Genomic DNA, 18571 nt, shown 5'->3' on the forward strand with positions numbered 1-18571 from the left:
AGTTGTTGCCTTTGGGTATCACAAGTTTTTTGACAATCAAACACGCACTTTATACATCCCAGCCAACAGACGGGTCTGATGGACATTACAAAATATTACTTCTGTAAATTGGCCATTGGAAGCAAATAATTACCAATGGACCCTTTGTTTGTTCCCTACTTATATTCATTATTGTTTAATTCAACTGTTGGCTTCTTTGGTAGACCACAAGCCATCTGCACAGGTGACCCCATTTGGAATTCCAAATTTTGTCTACTTTCCAGAAATGTATAGTATTTCGTATTCGCCCATAGGTTTCACACTTGTTTTCACCAGAAACTGCAAGTAGGTAGAAACCCTTAAAGGAACTTGTATAGGAGAATCGACTGTCACTTAAAAACAAGCAAAAACTTTGACGACTTTTATCAATTATTGTACTGTATTGAAAGTTGTTTCCATCAATAAGTATTACCTGTAACTCAGTACAATGTTCTTCTCTAGTTTGTGCTACATAAAACTGCATTTTGGATGAGAGCTCATCTAATGTCTGTGACCACATGGATACAAAAGCCTCAGTACCTGCCATATTTTGTGAGTGTCCTTGCCAGTGACTTAGTCAAGGCTCAAGTTTTCTTCCTCCCAGATTGCCGGTTATACTGGATGCCCATGGCGTTTTAGGTGTTGAGAATTCTGACACACAAAACACTTTTAACCTAAAATACTTGGGATCAATTGATTTTTCCCTCTGTCACCTTAACAGATAAATCGCTGGGCTTCACAATTGATAATCTGATCTGCGGAGCTGTTCAAATCACCTTCATTGAGAATTGGTAATCCTCCGACCAAAAGAATGCAGCAGGTTATATGCCCTAATCTTCTGTCAGGACTTCATCAATGTCATTTCAGTTTGAGCACCACCATCATGCATGGTTTCTTTCAAAGTTCCCATCCAGCAAACTTCAGACCTCCTGTCTCCCATGAGGACTATAGATCCTATTTTCCTAATACTTGCATACATTGGCTCCCCATTCAGGCGAAATTTACAGTCAATCCATGCTGCCTCATGAACAATGTGATATGCCAAAAATTGGCCTGCTTACTTCTCCAAATTACTCGGAATGATTCAGTGTCCAATTGCAAAGCATTGATTTGTGTGAAGCAAGAATTCTCTTCAATTAAAAACAATGAGACTCACAATCTTATATGTATGAAATCACTCCGGTACACGTGGACTAACCAGTTTATGCTACCCACTTTAAAAAAAGTATGATCTCTACCTAATCGTCTTTCTTTCACTAAGTACTTAAAAACTCACTTCTGCGTACTTGAACTGAACTACAGCTGACTTTTGATCATGCACTTATGATATTTTGTGTGATTTGGGGTCTGATTTAGAGTTTGGTGAAAAGGGTACTCCCTTGCGTAGGCGACGGAGTACCCTTTCCGTGATACTGAAGGTTTACCTGCCTCAGTAGAATTGTTGACAGCAGAGACCACTCCGTATCTGCTGCCGCAAACATATCCCTTCTACGACCCAACACCGTAAGGCGGTCTCAGGTTTTGCCATTTGTCTGCTCACCCTATTTAGAGTGGGCGAACAAATGACAAGTTGTCATTGTTCGTCACTGCCACGGTAAGAGGCAGTTAAAATTGCAAAATAACCTCCACGCCATTGAAGAAAACTCCCACTGCAAAGGGGTTGTTAGTTTCTAAAACAAAATACTGCTTTAGGATTTTGTTGTTGAAAATAATAATTGAAAGTTTGCCGTTTGTCAAACTTCCAGTGCATTGACAGGAACCGCCATGACGGCGGTTCCTGTCAATGCAAGAGATGTCCGCTAGGTAGGCGGACTTTTCTAAATTTGGTGGGGGGCAGGTGTTTTGTCAAAGCAACAAAGAACTTTACTCCATCGCCATTGCGGAGTAAATCTCGTCCGACAGTCAAAATCAGGACCTTATTGTTTACATTTTGCACCCCTTGCTAATAGCACAATATGTACTTTTGCTAATATGAAAACTTTCCTCCTTGTGTATTGATGTACTCTCTATGTAAACCACTCTAACACCTCCTGGGGTCACAAAGGTGAACATAACTGTTAAATCCAATATGTAAATGCAAACAACTGGGGGTTCCTGGTGCTGATGATCTTTTCTTTAAATTGATGGGGGTTGCTTTCAGGTTTTTGAGCCTCATATTCTTGGATAAACAAAAATAGTTAAATTAATATTCTTGTTTTTCTTTACAGCACGCCTCCAGTTACAGCCTACTGCCATCCAGCTACTGCCGCCACCTATGCAGTCCAACAAGTCCCAGGGGTAGCCTATGCTCCTGTAGTACAGGCTGTCAGGCCTGTTCCATCTGTAGCATATGGAGCCTACACAACACATGCAGCAGATTATGGTTATGGCACTAGACAACCGGAACTACCTCCACAGCCTGTTACTACACCAAATTACCAGGTTTGGACTTAAATAGGAAATCTGTTTTATAAAATATGTGTTGCTAGGGAACAATGTAAGGCTTCATCATTGTGTTTTGTCGTAGCAGTAATTACATATTTGTGTTCCATAAATGTGCCCTATCTTACAGATACCCTCACATGTTAGATTTAAGTCTCTTCTCTTGATATTTTACAGTGGTCTGTGGTATCACCACCTCTGTTATCCACTGTGTTTTCTAACTTCTCACACCCTTTCTTCTCTGCATCTACTCCAGTTATTCATCCAAGCCATTGCTTCTATTCAGGCTGTGCAGCTTCTACCGATTCTGGGTACTTTATGTGTAAAGGCTTATGATCTGAATGCATTGTGGTTATCCTTTTTCGTGAACAGAGCAGACAATTGGCTCTCTGCTTCCAAGGCTGCATATTTGGTGCTAAAAATGGCAGCAGAGACAGGAAGTCTAGTTCCTCGAATTATACCTCAGATTTCTGTCCCTGTCATCTCAGTGTTTTGTGTGCAGGAACCTATGAAGTATGGATGGAATTTACTTTGGTTTGTAGTTAAGACAATTTTTCTGTACTATTCACTCAGGTAGCTTACTACAGTCAAAGATATCACAAAGTCCTTTAAAGCAAACCTGAATTGGCACTTATGTTTAGGGGCTTACCTCATAGAAGTGTACACCAGCTCATCTGAGTTTAGGCCCCAGTAAGCCAGCTCAGTTGGTTGAACGACCACAGCAGCGAACTATGTGTGAAATCAACCGCTCACAAGTAGATTGAATACCAGCCCCATAGCTTTAAGTGTCTGCTGCAGGCGTTTAAGTGTAATCTGTAGGCTACAGGTTCAAATCCCAGGGAGATATACCGGGGGGGGGGGGGCGTAATGTGTAGCTTCGTATTCAACGTGCTGACCTGCTATATCATTTTCAAAGTTTTCTAACTGAGTTAATGCCGATGTTGCAGACATCGGTGTGCAAGTTGAAGGTAACGACTTCCAGTTCCTGACACGGGCTGACCCACTTTTACAAACTTCTGAGGTTAATAAATTTGCTTCTGAACACATTTTGGATCCCCTTAAAGTTTTGATGAACACATGTCCAAAGACAAAGGGTTGGTACTTTGTGTTTTAATTCTTGGTGCATGGGTAGGCGGTAGAAGCCACATGGGGACTTGAAGGTCAAAGAGGATCGCACGCCGAGCAGGGTATCTAGCTCGATCCGGCAGTGGCTCACCCACCATCTGGATTTTTAGGTAACTGTGCAAGATGATTGTGGTCTGGAATGCTCCATTTGACTCCAGTGTTATTTTGCAAGCCCTGGTCGCCGAGCCTACCTGGAGAAGTTTGGCTCCTTCTCTTCGTTGTCTTGTTGTCTTGTTCGGTCAAGGTCGGGGACTTTTTTTGTCCCTCTCTACTTTCTAGATTCACCAGCCACCACTGCTCTGGCACACCCACAAGTGGCAATGACTCTTTCCCCACTGCTCATCACAACATGCACGCTGAGTGTCCTCTCTCACTACACCTCCTCCATAGGATTCATTCTCGACCCCCAATATTGTTGCCTGACATACTATTTTGTTCTGTTCCTACGTAGGTGTCCCTCATATACCAGATTTACCACTTTTTCTTTCAAATCCTTGGATGGTATCCACCTCAACCCTGCACATCACCTTCCTGGCATAGGTTATCTGTCACTGTCCAAACCTCTGTCTAATCATCAGAAAGAAAACTGTAACTGTGAAAAGCATCCCCCATAAATAATACCTAAATTGCCTAATAGCTCACGTACATGCGAGTGCATCTCTGTCGACTTCTGAACATTTTCACTCTGCTCCCTTCAAAACATTTTTTCTCCCCATTTTCAGCATGAGATAAAAGTTGTTTGAAACCCTCATGGGTTGTCTTGAGAATGTTTTTTTCTTGAACACATAAAAAAGCATTTCGTTTTTTTGGGGCATTTTTATATAGGGCGAACTTTACCCGAAGGTGTCCGAGCGCTTTACAATAGAACCAGTTACATTACATAAGGACTTCAGAGTACATGAGTTACATAAAAGATACAAACAGATTTCATTTTCAACTCACATAAAAATGGTTGTAAGTACATATGTCTACTACAGACACTAGAGGTTAGTTACTTATATATAAGTTGCAAATTCACTTAAGATTACATTTTAAGAAGAGTTGAAGCGATTATGTTTGGGAAAATATATATTACACATCTACACAGCATGATCTTCTCATCATTGTTTGGGTTCTTGCTTTCAGCCCGGCCTTCAGGGTGCTATTGCACTCAAGGGCGGTCATCTTGGGCCTGGAGGGATCCCCGAGCTGGTAATGGCCAGATGTCCTCCATGCTTGTTGTCCCAGTTGCTTCAACACTCCTGGGAACTTGGGAATGGTTTCCGGCGCCGAGGCCAGTTCAATGCTGTGTGAGGCTGGTAGCTAAGGAGCGCAGGGGTGGGAACCTCATGGCTGACTCGTTTTCTTTAACATGGTTGCCTCGCTCTGGACCATCCCCCGCCCGGGAATTCACGAGCAGAGGCGAGCGGAGAGGCAGTGTCGGAGGCTTGGAACCCCATTTTCTGCAGACATTCAGCGGTCGGACAACGGAGGGCGGCGGTGGGCTCATTTTACCATAGAATGGCCGCCCAGCTCTCTCCCTCCGACAGGTCACAGGGGCACCGGGTTTTGGGGGAAAACAGAGACTTTCCAGGTCATAAATGGCTTCTTTGTGAGTGGGAACCTGGGGTGGAAGGGCCGGTGGCCGTCTGCAGGCACGTCTCCTAACACTCACCCGGATTTGTGCCAACAGCGAGCCGAGCCCGGAACCCGGGGGATCTTCTCAGGTTCCCACTTCAATAATTGTTGCTTCTGCAGGGTCTTCGCCTATGCGACCAGCAGTCCATAGTCGGCATTATGTCACAGCTCGCTGACCAGGTAGTGGTGACTTGCTGGGGGGACTTTTCGAGGGATTTACGCCATAAGGCGATCCCTAGCCCGGGAGCACCTCGGTGGGAGATCCTACGCATAGCCATCCTGTCTGGAAGGTAGGCATCTTCCCTGTGTAAAACCTCACTGCTTTAAACAACTCTCAACATTCCTTAGTCCACATAAATATTTCCCCTTTTTTAACAACTGAGTGGTTGTAGAAACCAAACTTGATAAATTAATAATAAACTTAGTATAATATTTTTAACAAGGCCAAGGAAAAAACTCCTCATCTTTGTTTCCTGGCTCGTGAGCCTCAACAGTGGGCTTGGCTGAATTAGCTTTAGGATTGATGCCCTCGCCTGAGATGGTATGACCACAAGTAAACAAATGTTCCTACCCTAAACTGGCATTTCTCTCTTTTTACAGAAAGCCCACTCTTCTGCAACCCCTTCAGGACTTGTAGCAACGCCCCATTGTAAATCTTCCTGTCTGAACCTTAAGCCAGTTTATCATCTTTGAAAACATTTACCCCTTCAGTTTGCTCGATCACCTTTTTCATAATAAGTTGGAATCATGCCACAGCTGATACTTATCCATAAGGTATCAGGATTAACCTACATGCCTCTTGACAAATGATTGTGTGCCCAGACGAGAGACATGTGCTCACTTTGCCACTGGAAGCAAGCTACCCCCAACTGAAAAGTCCCAATCCCTGCAAAACTAGTAATGGTTTGTTGTGTTCCGGTTCTGTGTTGCTTGTATTCCGGTTCAAGGAGACCTGGCCTGGCAGTTTAGGCTGGAATTGTTCCTAGCGGAGCTAGGTCAAGACTAATTTGCATCTGGCAGGATCCAAACTGCGTTGTGATGGTGTGCAAAATAACTGTTGACTGGGATGCGGCCCAAGTAATTGCCATTGACTGAGATTAACTCAGGTATTCTGCCCATCATATTTTTGTATACGTCATAAAGGTACATTCTTAGCAGCACTTTGTGATATGCTGACAAGAGGTCCACCACACTAAGGGCCATATGTAGGTAAATTACATTTACCGATTCTTAAATACCGAATTTTACCGATTCGGTATTTATGAATCGGTAAATGTAATGTAGGTAAAATATTACCGAATCGGTAAGTGTCGGTATTTTAGAATCTGTATTTACCGATTCGGTAATGGCAACTGGCTTCCCATTCATTCCTATGGGCCTGGAATGGGAAGCCAGTTGCCATTACCGAATCGGTAAATACCGAATCGGTAATGGGGGAGGCATCATCATGGGTGGCAGGGTGTCACATTGACACCCTGTTGCACCCCTGATTCCTGCATGTGTGCACATGTGGCACACATACATGCCCTAAGGGCATGTATGTCTGCCACATTGCACACTTCTACGGGACAAATAATGCTTTTTCTAGGACATTCGTCATTTACCACCAACTTTCAGTTGGTGGTAAATAACGAATCCACACTACACCCACACACTCCCCCTACATCTCATTTCAGGATTCGGTTTTTACCAAATCGGTAAAATTACCGATTCGGTAATTTTACCGATTCGGTAAATTACCGAATCCTGAAATGTCCCCCCTACATACCAAAAGCCTGAATACCGGTCGGTAACGTGATTTTTACCGAAAATCGTCCGTTACCGACCGGTATTGGGCTTCCTACATATGGCCCTAAGTACCTGTGCTTCTATCAACATGGACAGCTCTTCCTCTATGTTAGGTAACTGTTGCCTATCAACCTATATGTTTCTGTTTAGATTGTGAAGATCTATGCACATTCTTAAACTCTGGCCTCCATCTTTGAGTGCAAAACCCCACAGGTGTGAGGCATTCCATCTCTTCTATCTCCTTAGTTGCTCCTGAGGTAACTATTTTTCAATTATGTACTAAGTCACTAAAAAAAGTATGACCTGAAAACTCTTTCGCAAACATTTTTTAAGGGAACGATGAGAATAATAGGAACCATGTATCCATATAGACTGAAACCTAAAAAGGCAGGGAGAAAACTGTGCTTCTCCATTAAGTCACAGTTTACCTCCAGTATCCTATCATGTCATGTAGATGACTGGCGAGCCAGTTATTTTTTCTGGCTCCTTCTGACAGGTTCTTGGAGCAAAGAGCTTGTCATTTTTTGAGATTTTTCTGACCGAAACACTTTTGTTAGATGTCTTTTGAGACTATATCATATTTTTTCTGTTTCTTGACTGGAAAATATTTTTTAGCTCACAAAATGCCATCCCTTTTTGTAAAATGCCCTAACTATGGGAGGAAAAAGGCTCAAATAGACCCTCACGCATCTGTATTATGTGCCCCCATTCTCTCATCTTCCTGAATCCTGCGAATTCTGTAAGATGTTGTGAAGGACATGGAGAAGGTAAGACTTCGTGGTTCTCATGAAGCGCCGCATACACGAAGAAGTACCAAGAACACCTAACGTGGAGAGGGAGTCTCCTCTATCTCTGTTCCTTCCACTGTCTCCAAAGCTCCCTCCCCAACTGGGGGAGATCCATGGAGAGATACCACATCAGGAGAAGAAAATGGACCCTTTGACATTGAGGTCTGTGAACTCTAGGGTGGTCTCTGTCACCACTTACTTGCCTTCTAGAGCTGGCTCAATGCCCAGTAGGGGTCAGGTTAATGCGAGGAACAAGGCTGTCCTTGTCAAAGACTGTCTCGATGTCGAATGACTTATAGCACATCTTTCAACCTTTCTGCTTTCTAAGTTCACAAATCAAAAAAGAGAAGAATTTAACGGTCTCCAGACTCAAACTACTCAAGGTCTTTCTTCTGAGAAGTTCACCAACAGTTACCTTGTCATCTCCCTCACAGCACACTCCTTACGATGCAGTCTCTCCAGGACCTCATCTAGCACTATCAGAACCAGCTGTTCTGCTAGCATCACTTCAACCTACGCAGCAAATTTCATCCACTTCACCTGCGCTACCTATGCCACTCTGCCTCCTCTGATTGCGCCTCAGTACACTGGTACAGATCTTCACAGCAAACAAGATCCTCTAACCACACTTACGAAACTATGTCTTCTTCAGTTTGCCGCTACTGTCCCACTCTTCTGGATTTGCCGCCAGCCAGATTGTATCCCATGAGATTTTGGTGAGAGGATCCCACAAAATTCATGTACCAATTCCAGTGGTCCAACCTAAGTCTACAGCCAACTTTGACACACTACATCCTTGACATTTTGTTTGCCCTTTGTTGCCGTTGGTTCCAGGACTTCTTACACCTGCAGTGGAGTTGTTCCTAACTACAACTTCAGTCAAGCCTTCCCCTTTACAGTTGCAAAAAAAGTATGAGCTTCCCAAGCAGGACTGTCTCTTCCTGTGTGCATATCCTCTTTCTGAGTCTGTCTTAGTGAAGGCCGCTGGAAAACTTCATCCTATGTCGTCAGCCTTCACAGTGCCAACTGAGAAGGAAAGTAAGAAGATTAACTTGGTAGACAAGAAGTTCTGCAGTACAGCGATCACTGCTGTAAATAGAGCCAGCGACACTGCTCTTTTTGGACGGTGTCAGTAGGTCTCTGAGGGAGGAATCGTCGGAGATTTCACAACATATTACCTTCTGAGGACAGACAGAACTGCTCGGAAGTACTCCAAGGGGTATGATGGTATCTAGTCAGGAAATTAGTGTGACTGTTGATGCTGCCGACTTAGCTGTCCATGACTATTGTCATGGTCTCACTCTTTGCCTGTCTTCATGGCTTTGTCTCACAGGTTTAAAGCCAGGGACTCCACAAAGGATTTGAAACCTTCCATTCTCTAGAGCGATTTTATTTGGAAGTCATACAGACGAAGAAACGCAGGGCCTCAACGCTGAGCTGGAAATACAAAAAGCAGTTGGCTTAGAGATAATAATATTCCTTTATGCCTTAAGACAGATGGTTACAACATTGGAGGATTCAGACGTCTCAGTGGCCCAGCAGTACTCTTGAAATCTGAAAGAAACACGTTAGTTAGATTCCTTACCTTAGAATATCCCCAGGCGTCAAGCTGGATCCGGAAGGATTTTTCATCAGCAGTACCCTTGCGCGTCGGTAGGCGTTGTCTGCGACTCCGCGTCGTGATCGCCGGGATGACGTCGTCGGAGTACTTAGACGCCGCCCTCGCGCACTGACGTCAGTTCTTCTTTTTTCCGCGCCAGTAGATCCGGGAAGAGCGTACCCTTAGTCATTTTTTGACTAACTTTTTGGACATTTTTGTCTCTCTTTTCGAGTCGACTTCGACTCCTGGTGCCGGTAGGGATGCCCGAGTTCAAGCCGTGTGACGACCCCAATCATCGGTGTCTCTACTGTCTTGGGGGTGACCACGATGACAAGTCGTGCCCCGAAGGCTATGCGGGAGCGGTCCCACAAGCTCCTCGAGATCCGGCAGTCGGCCGCTCGAGGTCCCGGTCGAGGAGGAGGTCGAGGGACCGGTCGCGGAGCCGAAGTCATCACCGCTCGTCCGGATCCAAGTCCTCGCATTCAGGTGAGTGGAGGCATGGTAAAAAGAAGTCGAAGAAGCGGCATCGCTCTTCTGACTCCCCTCGCCGGTCGCGCGACTCGGCTGAGGGTTTGGGTGGCACCACCCGCGTGGCTCCGCAGAAGTCGCATCCGGCCCCATACCCTCCGGTCCCTGGGCCTCATGCGACTCCGGGCAAGATTCGGGACTTCCTCGTGGCCATGAGGAGTCTCGTTATGCCGTCGAGGCCAGCCGGCACGCCTCTGGGCCCCGCAGGTCCGACTGGGGAGCCTAGCGAGTTGGCGGCTTCGGCCCCGTTGTCGATTTCGGTCCCGACGCCGCAGGTCCCCGTGGGATCCATGCCTGGATCCTGGTCGATGTCCGTTGAGCTTACGACTCCTCCGCCGGCGCCGGCACCGACCCCCATGGTGTCGCTCCTGGCGCCGTCCTCAAACGACGCTGTCCCTAGTTTCAGTCCGGGTCCGGCGTCAAAGCGGCGTCGATGGGTGAACATTTCATCTATGACCCGGCTCCGTCCTTTCTGCCTGTTTACCAGGAGACGGATGAAGGGGAGGACTGGGAGGGGTCTGAGGACCCTATGGCACAGCAGTGCCAGTTAACTCAGGACTGGGCAGACGAGCTGGGGGATGCCAGTGGTCTAGACACTTCGCCTGACACTGGTTTCATCTCTCCTCCTTCCGTGGCTACGGAGGAGGGTGCGACTTATTCTGTGGTGCTGCGCAGGGCGGCCCAGGCCCTACACCTGGAGCTCCCTGCCGCGGCCGTGAGGACCAACCTCCTCACTGAGGTGCTTCAACCGCCAGTAAGCTCTTCGGAGCCTCTACTGCAGTTTAATGAGGCCCTCACCGACGTTCTGATGGGCACTTGGTCCAAGCCCTCCACAGTCTCTCCTGTGGATCGGAACGTGGCTCGGCGCGACCGCCCAGCTCCAGGCGACCCCAGCTTTCTGTCCGTACACCCCACCCCTGAGAGTCTTGTTATCCAGGCCTCCACGTCCCAAACTGCCTTCCCGTTCGCACCTCCGGATCGGGAATCCAAAAGTTTGGAACAGTTGGGCAAGAAACTGTTTTCCTCCCTCAGTCTGGGGTTGCGGTCCATTAATACCACGTACCTTTTCGGACCGTTACACCCACTCTTTGTGGGATACGGTGGCGGATGTGCTGCCCCAGTGTCCAGAGGAGGCCAGGACACGGCTCGCCCAGGCTCTTGCTGAGGGGCGGGATGCAGCACGGTACTCCATTCGATGTGGACTGACACCACGGACTCGCTGGGTAGAACGATTGCAAGGACAGTGGCGATTCGTCGTCACGCCTGGCTGAGGTCCACAAACTTTTCAGGGGATGTGCAGAGCACCCTCATGGACATGCCCTTTTGATGGCCGTCGTCTTGTTGGCGACAAAGCAGATAGCGCGCTGGAGCGCTTTAAGGACTCCAGGGTTACGGCCAAGTCCTTGGGCCTCTCGGCCCAACGCCAGCAAACTTCTGCTTTTCATCCCTTTCGTGGCCAAGGAAGGGGCGCCCCCGCACGTTCGTCCAGCCACAGGCTGCAGAACCAGCCTCAACACGGTCGCGGACGTGGATTCCACCGTGGCGGAGCAGGGGGACAGAGAGCCGGTCAGTCCACATCTGCTCCCGCAGCATCTGCCTCAAAGCCTTCCTAGTCCGAGCTTTCAGGCTCATTCCACGCCAGTGGGAGACAGAGTTCGCCATCGCTTGCTCCACTGGCGTACCATCACTTCGGACAGGTGGGTGCTGCAAATCGTCCGAAGGGGCTACTCCCTCCCTGTCAAGAATTCCTGTCATGCGAGGGGAGGAAAACGGTAACCAGCAAAAACGGACTACATCTCCCAGGATGCTTAGCGGTTGAGAGGTTATGTAAACAGGAGAGCTGTTGCATAACTCAAGGGAAACACGCCCTTATGTAAACAGGAGAGCTGTTACATAACTCAAGGAAAACACGCCCTTATGTAAACAGGAGAGCTGTTACATAACTCAAGGGAAACACGCCCTTATGTAAACAGGAGAGCTGTTACATAACTCAAGGAAAACACGCCCTTATGTAAACAGGAGAGCTGTTACATAACTCAAGGAAAACACGCCCTATAAAGGGAGGAACCGGGAGGTACAACGCTGTCGGATATTGTGTTTACACCGACGTACCTGCTTCGTGAAGAGCAGTGTTCCGGAGTGGTGCTCCAGTAAGGCAAGAACGGAGGTAGGTCGAGTCGTTACTCCCTTGGCCGTGTCTTGCCCCATCGTCACCTGTGAAGGACCCGGAAGCTCTACCGGTCAACCATTGAGCATCGCTTTTTGACTCGGCAGAGTCCAAGCGCAGTGGCGCTTTTGCTGGTTGGAGTCGTAACTCCCAGCCCGACCAGAGACACAGGGACTGCCAGCTGTAACGCACACCAGGAGGTGTTTGCCGCGTTACAGACTCGGAAGTCCACAGGATCGATCGAGCGGCTGCTCTCGGTTCAGTCTTCTTGCTTTTGATTGGGGTATCGGTGACGCATCACCAGGAGGTGACTCCGCGTCCCGGTGCAGTCTGAGGAAGAGGTTGAGCGGCTGCTCCCTTCAGGTAGAGACCCCGGCTGGGTGTTTCCCTGACTCCTCGATTCTCCCCAACACTCTTCGTGCCCCTCACAGCCTACCGATTGGCATTGTCGGCCATTTCATTTCTGCCCTCTGTTGGCATACGCCGGGATCGGCGTATATGCAGAGGACGGTTAGGACCATCCGTGCTGTGGGCTGGTAACGTACTTAGCCTGGAGGATTCCAGTGACTATAACTTTTGTTTATTCCTTGTATTATATTTGCCTTCATTAAAATAACTAACCCTTCACAAGTGGTTGCGTCCTCATTGTCGTGTCTGTTAAACGATCCTGAGACGTTCAGGGCGTTACAAAATATCCGACCTTAATAACACTAACTGTCTCCCGGTCGATAACAGACATGGCAACACTTGATGATGTGCTGGCTGCTTTAGCGGCCATGCAAGTTGAAGTGGCTGCCTCTAGGCACGAAACAGCCGATGTAAAAGCCAGACTGGATGCTATCCAATTGGACCCGCTCACGCCCAGCACCTCCCTCACGAACCAGACCCCTGCGGTAGTAGTGGAAATGCCGGTAGCCATCCCCTTGGCAACACCAGAGAGGTACAGTGGGGATCCTAACACAGTGCAGGTATTCCTCACACAAGTGGCGCTACATTTATCGTGCAAACCAAAGGCGTTCCCCACGAGTCAGGCTCGTGTGGCTTTCCTCATATCCTATTTGGCTGGAAACGCGGCACAATGGGCCGTACCTCTGGTGAGCAGGGACGACCCCATCTTATGTGATTGGGGTGCTTTTCGCGAGGAATTCCTGAAGGTATTCGACAGAAGGGCTGACTCGTACACGGCGGACCGTGAAATGCTTGAGTTGAGACAGGGATCCAACGACCTGGTGCAGTATCTCAACGCGTTCCGAAGGCTGGTTGCGGAAACCAAGTGGCCTGTTGCTAAACAGACGGCGCTCTTCCATCAAGGGCTGTGCGACGAGCTCAAGGACGCCGTGGCTCATATCGACCCTCAACCCGAGACATGTGAGGGCCTTATCAGCCTGGTATTACGGCTGGAACATAGGCTAAGTGAAAGAAAGGGGGATCATGGGAGAAAAGGAAAATCCCTTCCATCCTATGTGACGGTGGGAAGTCCTGAAACTTCCACCGCATCCAAGGGAGAACCCATGGACATCGGCGCAATGCGAGCGAGCCTCACAGCCACGGAGAAAGAGTCACGCCGTAAACAAGGATTGTGCCTATATTGTGGCAAAAAAGGCCACTACGTACGTGAATGCCCTGCCAAACCGAAGACGTCACGTTATCGGGCCAACCGGTCGGTAACAGCCGTGGTGGACATACCGGCGGAAAACTAGAGGACTCCCAGACCAAAGAAGGGGCATCTCGGAGTCACTCATCCATCCCTTCACTTTCCAACTCGGTCACTAAGGGACAACGACACCTGTTTCTCACGGTGCACGTGGGAGTGCATGACCAGTGGATACCCGTTGTGGCCATGGTGGATTCAGGGGCCACTGGCATGTTTATGGACCACAACGAGGCATGCAGGCTAGGGCTCGTGCTTCTTCCCAAAGCTGTACCCGAAGACGTCTATGCTGTAGACGGTAGGCGATTGGTGACGGGGCCCATCGGGCAGCACACGGGGGTCCTTCCGATGAGATATGGGAGGAACCATTTGGAACAAATCGATTTTAACATCATCCGAGCGCCCCAATATGGCGTCATATTGGGATTGCCGTGGCTACAGAAACACAACCCCTTTGTGGATTGGCCAACACATCGCATCGAAATGACGTCACCGTATTGCATCCTGCATTGTGGAATAAGAACGGAATCCCTTGACGCAGATGAGAGCGGGAGTCAGACGGTGGCTACAGCGGCAGAAAAAGATGTGGCTCTCCCCCAGGCTTATCACTGTTTTGAGGATGTATTTGATGAGGTGAAGGCGGAAGTGCTACCACCACATAGACAGTTTGACTGCCAGATCGACCTGGTGCCAGGGGCCAGCGTTCCCAGCGGCAGGCTGTATGCCCTGACGGAGCCTGAAAACGTGCATCTCCGGGGGTACCTGGATAAACTCCTCAAACTAGGATTCATCCGCCCGTCCAAGTCTCCGGCCGCCTCGCCACTCTTCTTCATCCCGAAGGCTAATGGGGAGCTGAGAGCCTGTGTGGACTTTAGGGCATTGAATGCGATAACCATAAAAAATCGGTACCCCTTGCCTCTCATCAGTGTACTTCTGGAACAGGTCAAGAAAGCTCGTATCTACACCAAGTTGGATTTGAAAGGGGCATACCATCTGGTGCGCATGAGGGACGGAGACGAGTGGAAGACCGCCTTTAAGACCAGGTTCGGCCTTTTTGAGTACCTCGTCATGCCGTTCGGTCTGTGCAACGCCCCGGCAGCCTTTCAGTACTTTTTGAATGAGGTATTCAGAGAGGAGTTGGATAGCTACGTGGTCGTATATATCGACGACATCCTCATCTATTCGTCCAGTGTGGAGGAGCACGTACACCACGTCAAAGCTGTGCTCCAAAAGCTGAGGGAAAACATGCTGTTTTGTAAACTCAGCAAGTGTGACTTCCACGTCACATCCGTGGAATTCCTCGGAGTGATGCTGAGTCCAGAGGGACAGGAGATGGCAGAACGAAAGATCAAGGCGGTGAAAGAATGGCCGGTGCCCCAAAGCGTGAAGGACGTCCAAAGTTTCATTGGCTTCGCCAACTTTTACAGGCGGTTTATAGATGGATTTTCAGGAGTGGTGGCCCCAATCACACAGCTACTGAGGAAGTCCAAGGAGTTTGTCTGGTCCCCTGAAGCGAACAAAGCCTTTGAGGCCCTGAAAAGCGCCTTTGGTAAGGCGCCGGTGTTGGCTCACCCCGATCCGGATCTCCCCTACGTGGTGGAAGTGGACGCGTCGGATGTGGCGCTGGGGGCTATCTTGTCCCAACGCAACCACGACACAGGGGTGCTTCATCCCGTTGCGTACATGTCCCGCAAACTCAACGACGCCGAACGCAACTACCATATTGCGGAGAAGGAGCTTCTCGCAATCAAGGACGCCTTCACCGAATGGAGGCATTGGTTGATGGGGGCAAGACATGTGGTATCGGTGTACACGGACCATCGGAACCTACAGTTCATGACGGCCACTACACACCTTTCTCCCAGGCAGCTGCGGTGGATGATCTTCTTTGCGGGGTTCAACTTCCGCATCACATATCGGCCGGGGACGGAAAACCGGAAGGCGGACGCCCTGTCCCGTCAATCTGCAGTTAAGGAACCATTGCCTGCGACCGAGCGTTCCATCATTTCCCCGAGGATGGTATTGGGGGTTATCCAACCGGATACTTTCCTGAGGGGAATAAAGAGAGGGATCAGGTCATTCGCATGGCGGAGGTGGCTCCTCAGTCACAGAGAATGGCAGCTGAAGGACGGGATACCCCTGAAGGGCAGGTGCCTATTGATACCCACGCCTAGGCTAAGGAAACAAGCATTCATCTGGTGCCATGACTCTCCATGCGCAGGTCATTTGGGCTTTGAAAAAACGGTGGCTAGCATGGGACGGCATTTCTGGTGGCCAACCATGAGAGTGGATGTCAGGAGGTGGGGACAGGAGTGTCCTACGTGTGCTACCATGAAGGCCGACCATGGCCGAACCCAAGGGCTCTTACATCCACTTCCGACCCTGGATAGACCATGGGATAGCATATCACTGGACTTCGTGGTGGGCCTACCGGTAGACCAGGGGATGACGGCAATACTGGTGGTGGTGGATTACTTGACGAAAATGGGGCACTTCATCCCCTGCAAGAGAGTCCCTACGGCCGGGGAATTGGCGTCCCTACTCCTAAAGAATGTGGTACGACTGCATGGATTACCTGGGGTGATCGTGTCGGACCGGGGGTCGCAGTTTACTGCGCAATTCTGGAAGACTTGGTGCACTGCGCTGCATGTTAAGACCGCCCTGTCCACCAGCTACCACCCTCAAACGGACGGCCAAACCGAGCGCCTGAACCAAACGCTCAAACAGTATCTGCGATGTTTTGTGGACCAGGGCAGGGAAGAATGGGTCGACTTGCTATGGGTTGCAGAGATAGCCTATAACAACGCCACTCACAGCTCCACACAGTCATCTCCGTTCTATAGCAACTATGGCCAACATCCCAGGTTCTTGCCATTTCTACATCCGTTCAGAGAGGACAGGATTCCCGCCACAGCGGACAGGGTGGCACACATAAAAGACACGTTGATGCGCTCAAGGGCTGTCCTAATAGAGGCCAAGAGAAGATACAAGGCTGCGGCAGATAGGAAGAGAAGGCCCGGGCCACTGTACCGCACTGGAGACTACGTCTGGATATCCACAAGAAACATGAGGTTTCGAAAGAACAGTGTGTTCCATCCCAAGTACATGGGCCCCTATCGAATTACCAAGTGTATGGGCCCCGTGAACGTGAAGGTGTGCTTGCCCCAGTCATTGCGGATACACCCTGTCTTTCATGTATCATTGCTCAAACCAGCACCCTCCAAGCCGTCTGGGACACCTAGGCCGGTATGCGTGGAGTCGGAGGTGGAGTATGAAGTGTCGGGCATACGGGCGTCCAAATGGCGCAGGGGGAAACTGTGGTACCTGGTTGCGTGGAAAGGCTATGGCCCGGAGGAGTATTCATGGGAACCGGCTGAAGGGGTTCATGCTCCGCGCTTGGTCTCCTTGTTCCATCGGCGTTTTCCTGCCAGCGCTGGACCCGTGGGGAGCAGCTGAGAGGGAGGATGTACTGTCAAGAATTCCTGTCATGCGAGGGGAGGAAAACGGTAACCAGCAAAAACGGACTACATCTCCCAGGATGCTTAGCGGTTGAGAGGTTATGTAAACAGGAGAGCTGTTACATAACTCAAGGGAAACACGCCCTTATGTAAACAGGAGAGCTGTTACATAACTCAAGGAAAACACGCCCTTATGTAAACAGGAGAGCTGTTACATAACTCAAGGGAAACACGCCCTATAAAGGGAGGAACCGGGAGGTACAACGCTGTCGGATATTGTGTTTACACCGACGTACCTGCTTCGTGAAGAGCAGTGTTCCGGAGTGGTGCTCCAGTAAGGCAAGAACGGAGGTAGGTCGAGTCGTTACTCCCTTGGCCGTGTCTTGCCCCATCGTCACCTGTGAAGGACCCGGAAGCTCTACCGGTCAACCATTGAGCATCGCTTTTTGACTCGGCAGAGTCCAAGCGCAGTGGCGCTTTTGCTGGTTGGAATCGTAACTCCCAGCCCGACCAGAGACACAGGGACTGCCAGCTGTAACGCACACCAGGAGGTGTTTGCCGCGTTACAGACTCGGAAGTCCACAGGATCGATCGAGCGGCTGCTCTCGGTTCAGTCTTCTTGCTTTTGATTGGGGTATCGGTGACGCATCACCAGGAGGTGACTCCGCGTCCCGGTGCAGTCTGAGGAAGAGGTTGAGCGGCTGCTCCCTTCAGGTAGAGACCCCGGCTGGGTGTTTCCCTGACTCCTCGATTCTCCCCAACACTCTTCGTGCCCCTCACAGCCTACCGATTGGCATTGTCGGCAATTTCATTTCTGCCCTCTGTTGGCATACGCCGGGATCGGCGTATATGCAGAGGACGGTTAGGACCATCCGTGCTGTGGGCTGGTAACGTACTTAGCCTGGAGGATTCCAGTGACTATAACTTTTGTTTATTCCTTGTATTATATTTGCCTTCATTAAAATAACTAACCCTTCACAAGTGGTTGCGTCCTCATTGTCGTGTCTGTTAAACGATCCTGAGACGTTCAGGGCGTTACACTCCCCTTCGAGGTGACCCCTCCAGCCATGCCACCGCAGTACCACCGCATGTCGGGGGATCACTTGCAACTTCTGCTGGAGGAAGGTACGGCCCTCTTAGCCAAGGGGGCCATCGAGCTCGTTTCTGGCCCAGAAGTAGGACGGGGTTGTTACTCCCACTACTTTCTGGTTCCCAAGAAGGGCAAAGGGGGCCTACGCCCTATCTTGGACCTCAGGAGCATCAACGCCTTCCTCCGGAAGGAGAAGTTCAAGATGCTGACATTAGCTCAGGTTTGGGTCTATCCTCCCGAACAGCGGGTTCAGGATATTCAGGCTCGGATTCCGATCCTTCAGCCTTTATCCCGAGTTTCGGTCAGGATGGCTCTACGGC

The 18571-nt window shown here is 49.5% G+C and overlaps 1 protein-coding gene across 1 annotated transcript in view; it reads left to right on the forward strand.

Moving 5' to 3' along the window:
* ZFR2 (zinc finger RNA binding protein 2) overlaps positions 1-18571 on the forward strand; it is a 701383-nt gene that overhangs the window by 94222 nt on the left and 588590 nt on the right. Inside the window, exon 2 of the mRNA XM_085639486.1 lies at positions 2226-2439. Within this exon, the coding sequence (XP_085495612.1) occupies positions 2226-2439 (214 nt within the window). The remainder of the gene's footprint in view (positions 1-2225; positions 2440-18571) is intronic.

This window comes from Triturus cristatus, chromosome 12, assembly GCF_964204655.1.
Source record: "Triturus cristatus chromosome 12, aTriCri1.1, whole genome shotgun sequence".
In the NCBI taxonomy this organism is placed as follows: Eukaryota; Metazoa; Chordata; class Amphibia; order Caudata; family Salamandridae; genus Triturus; species Triturus cristatus.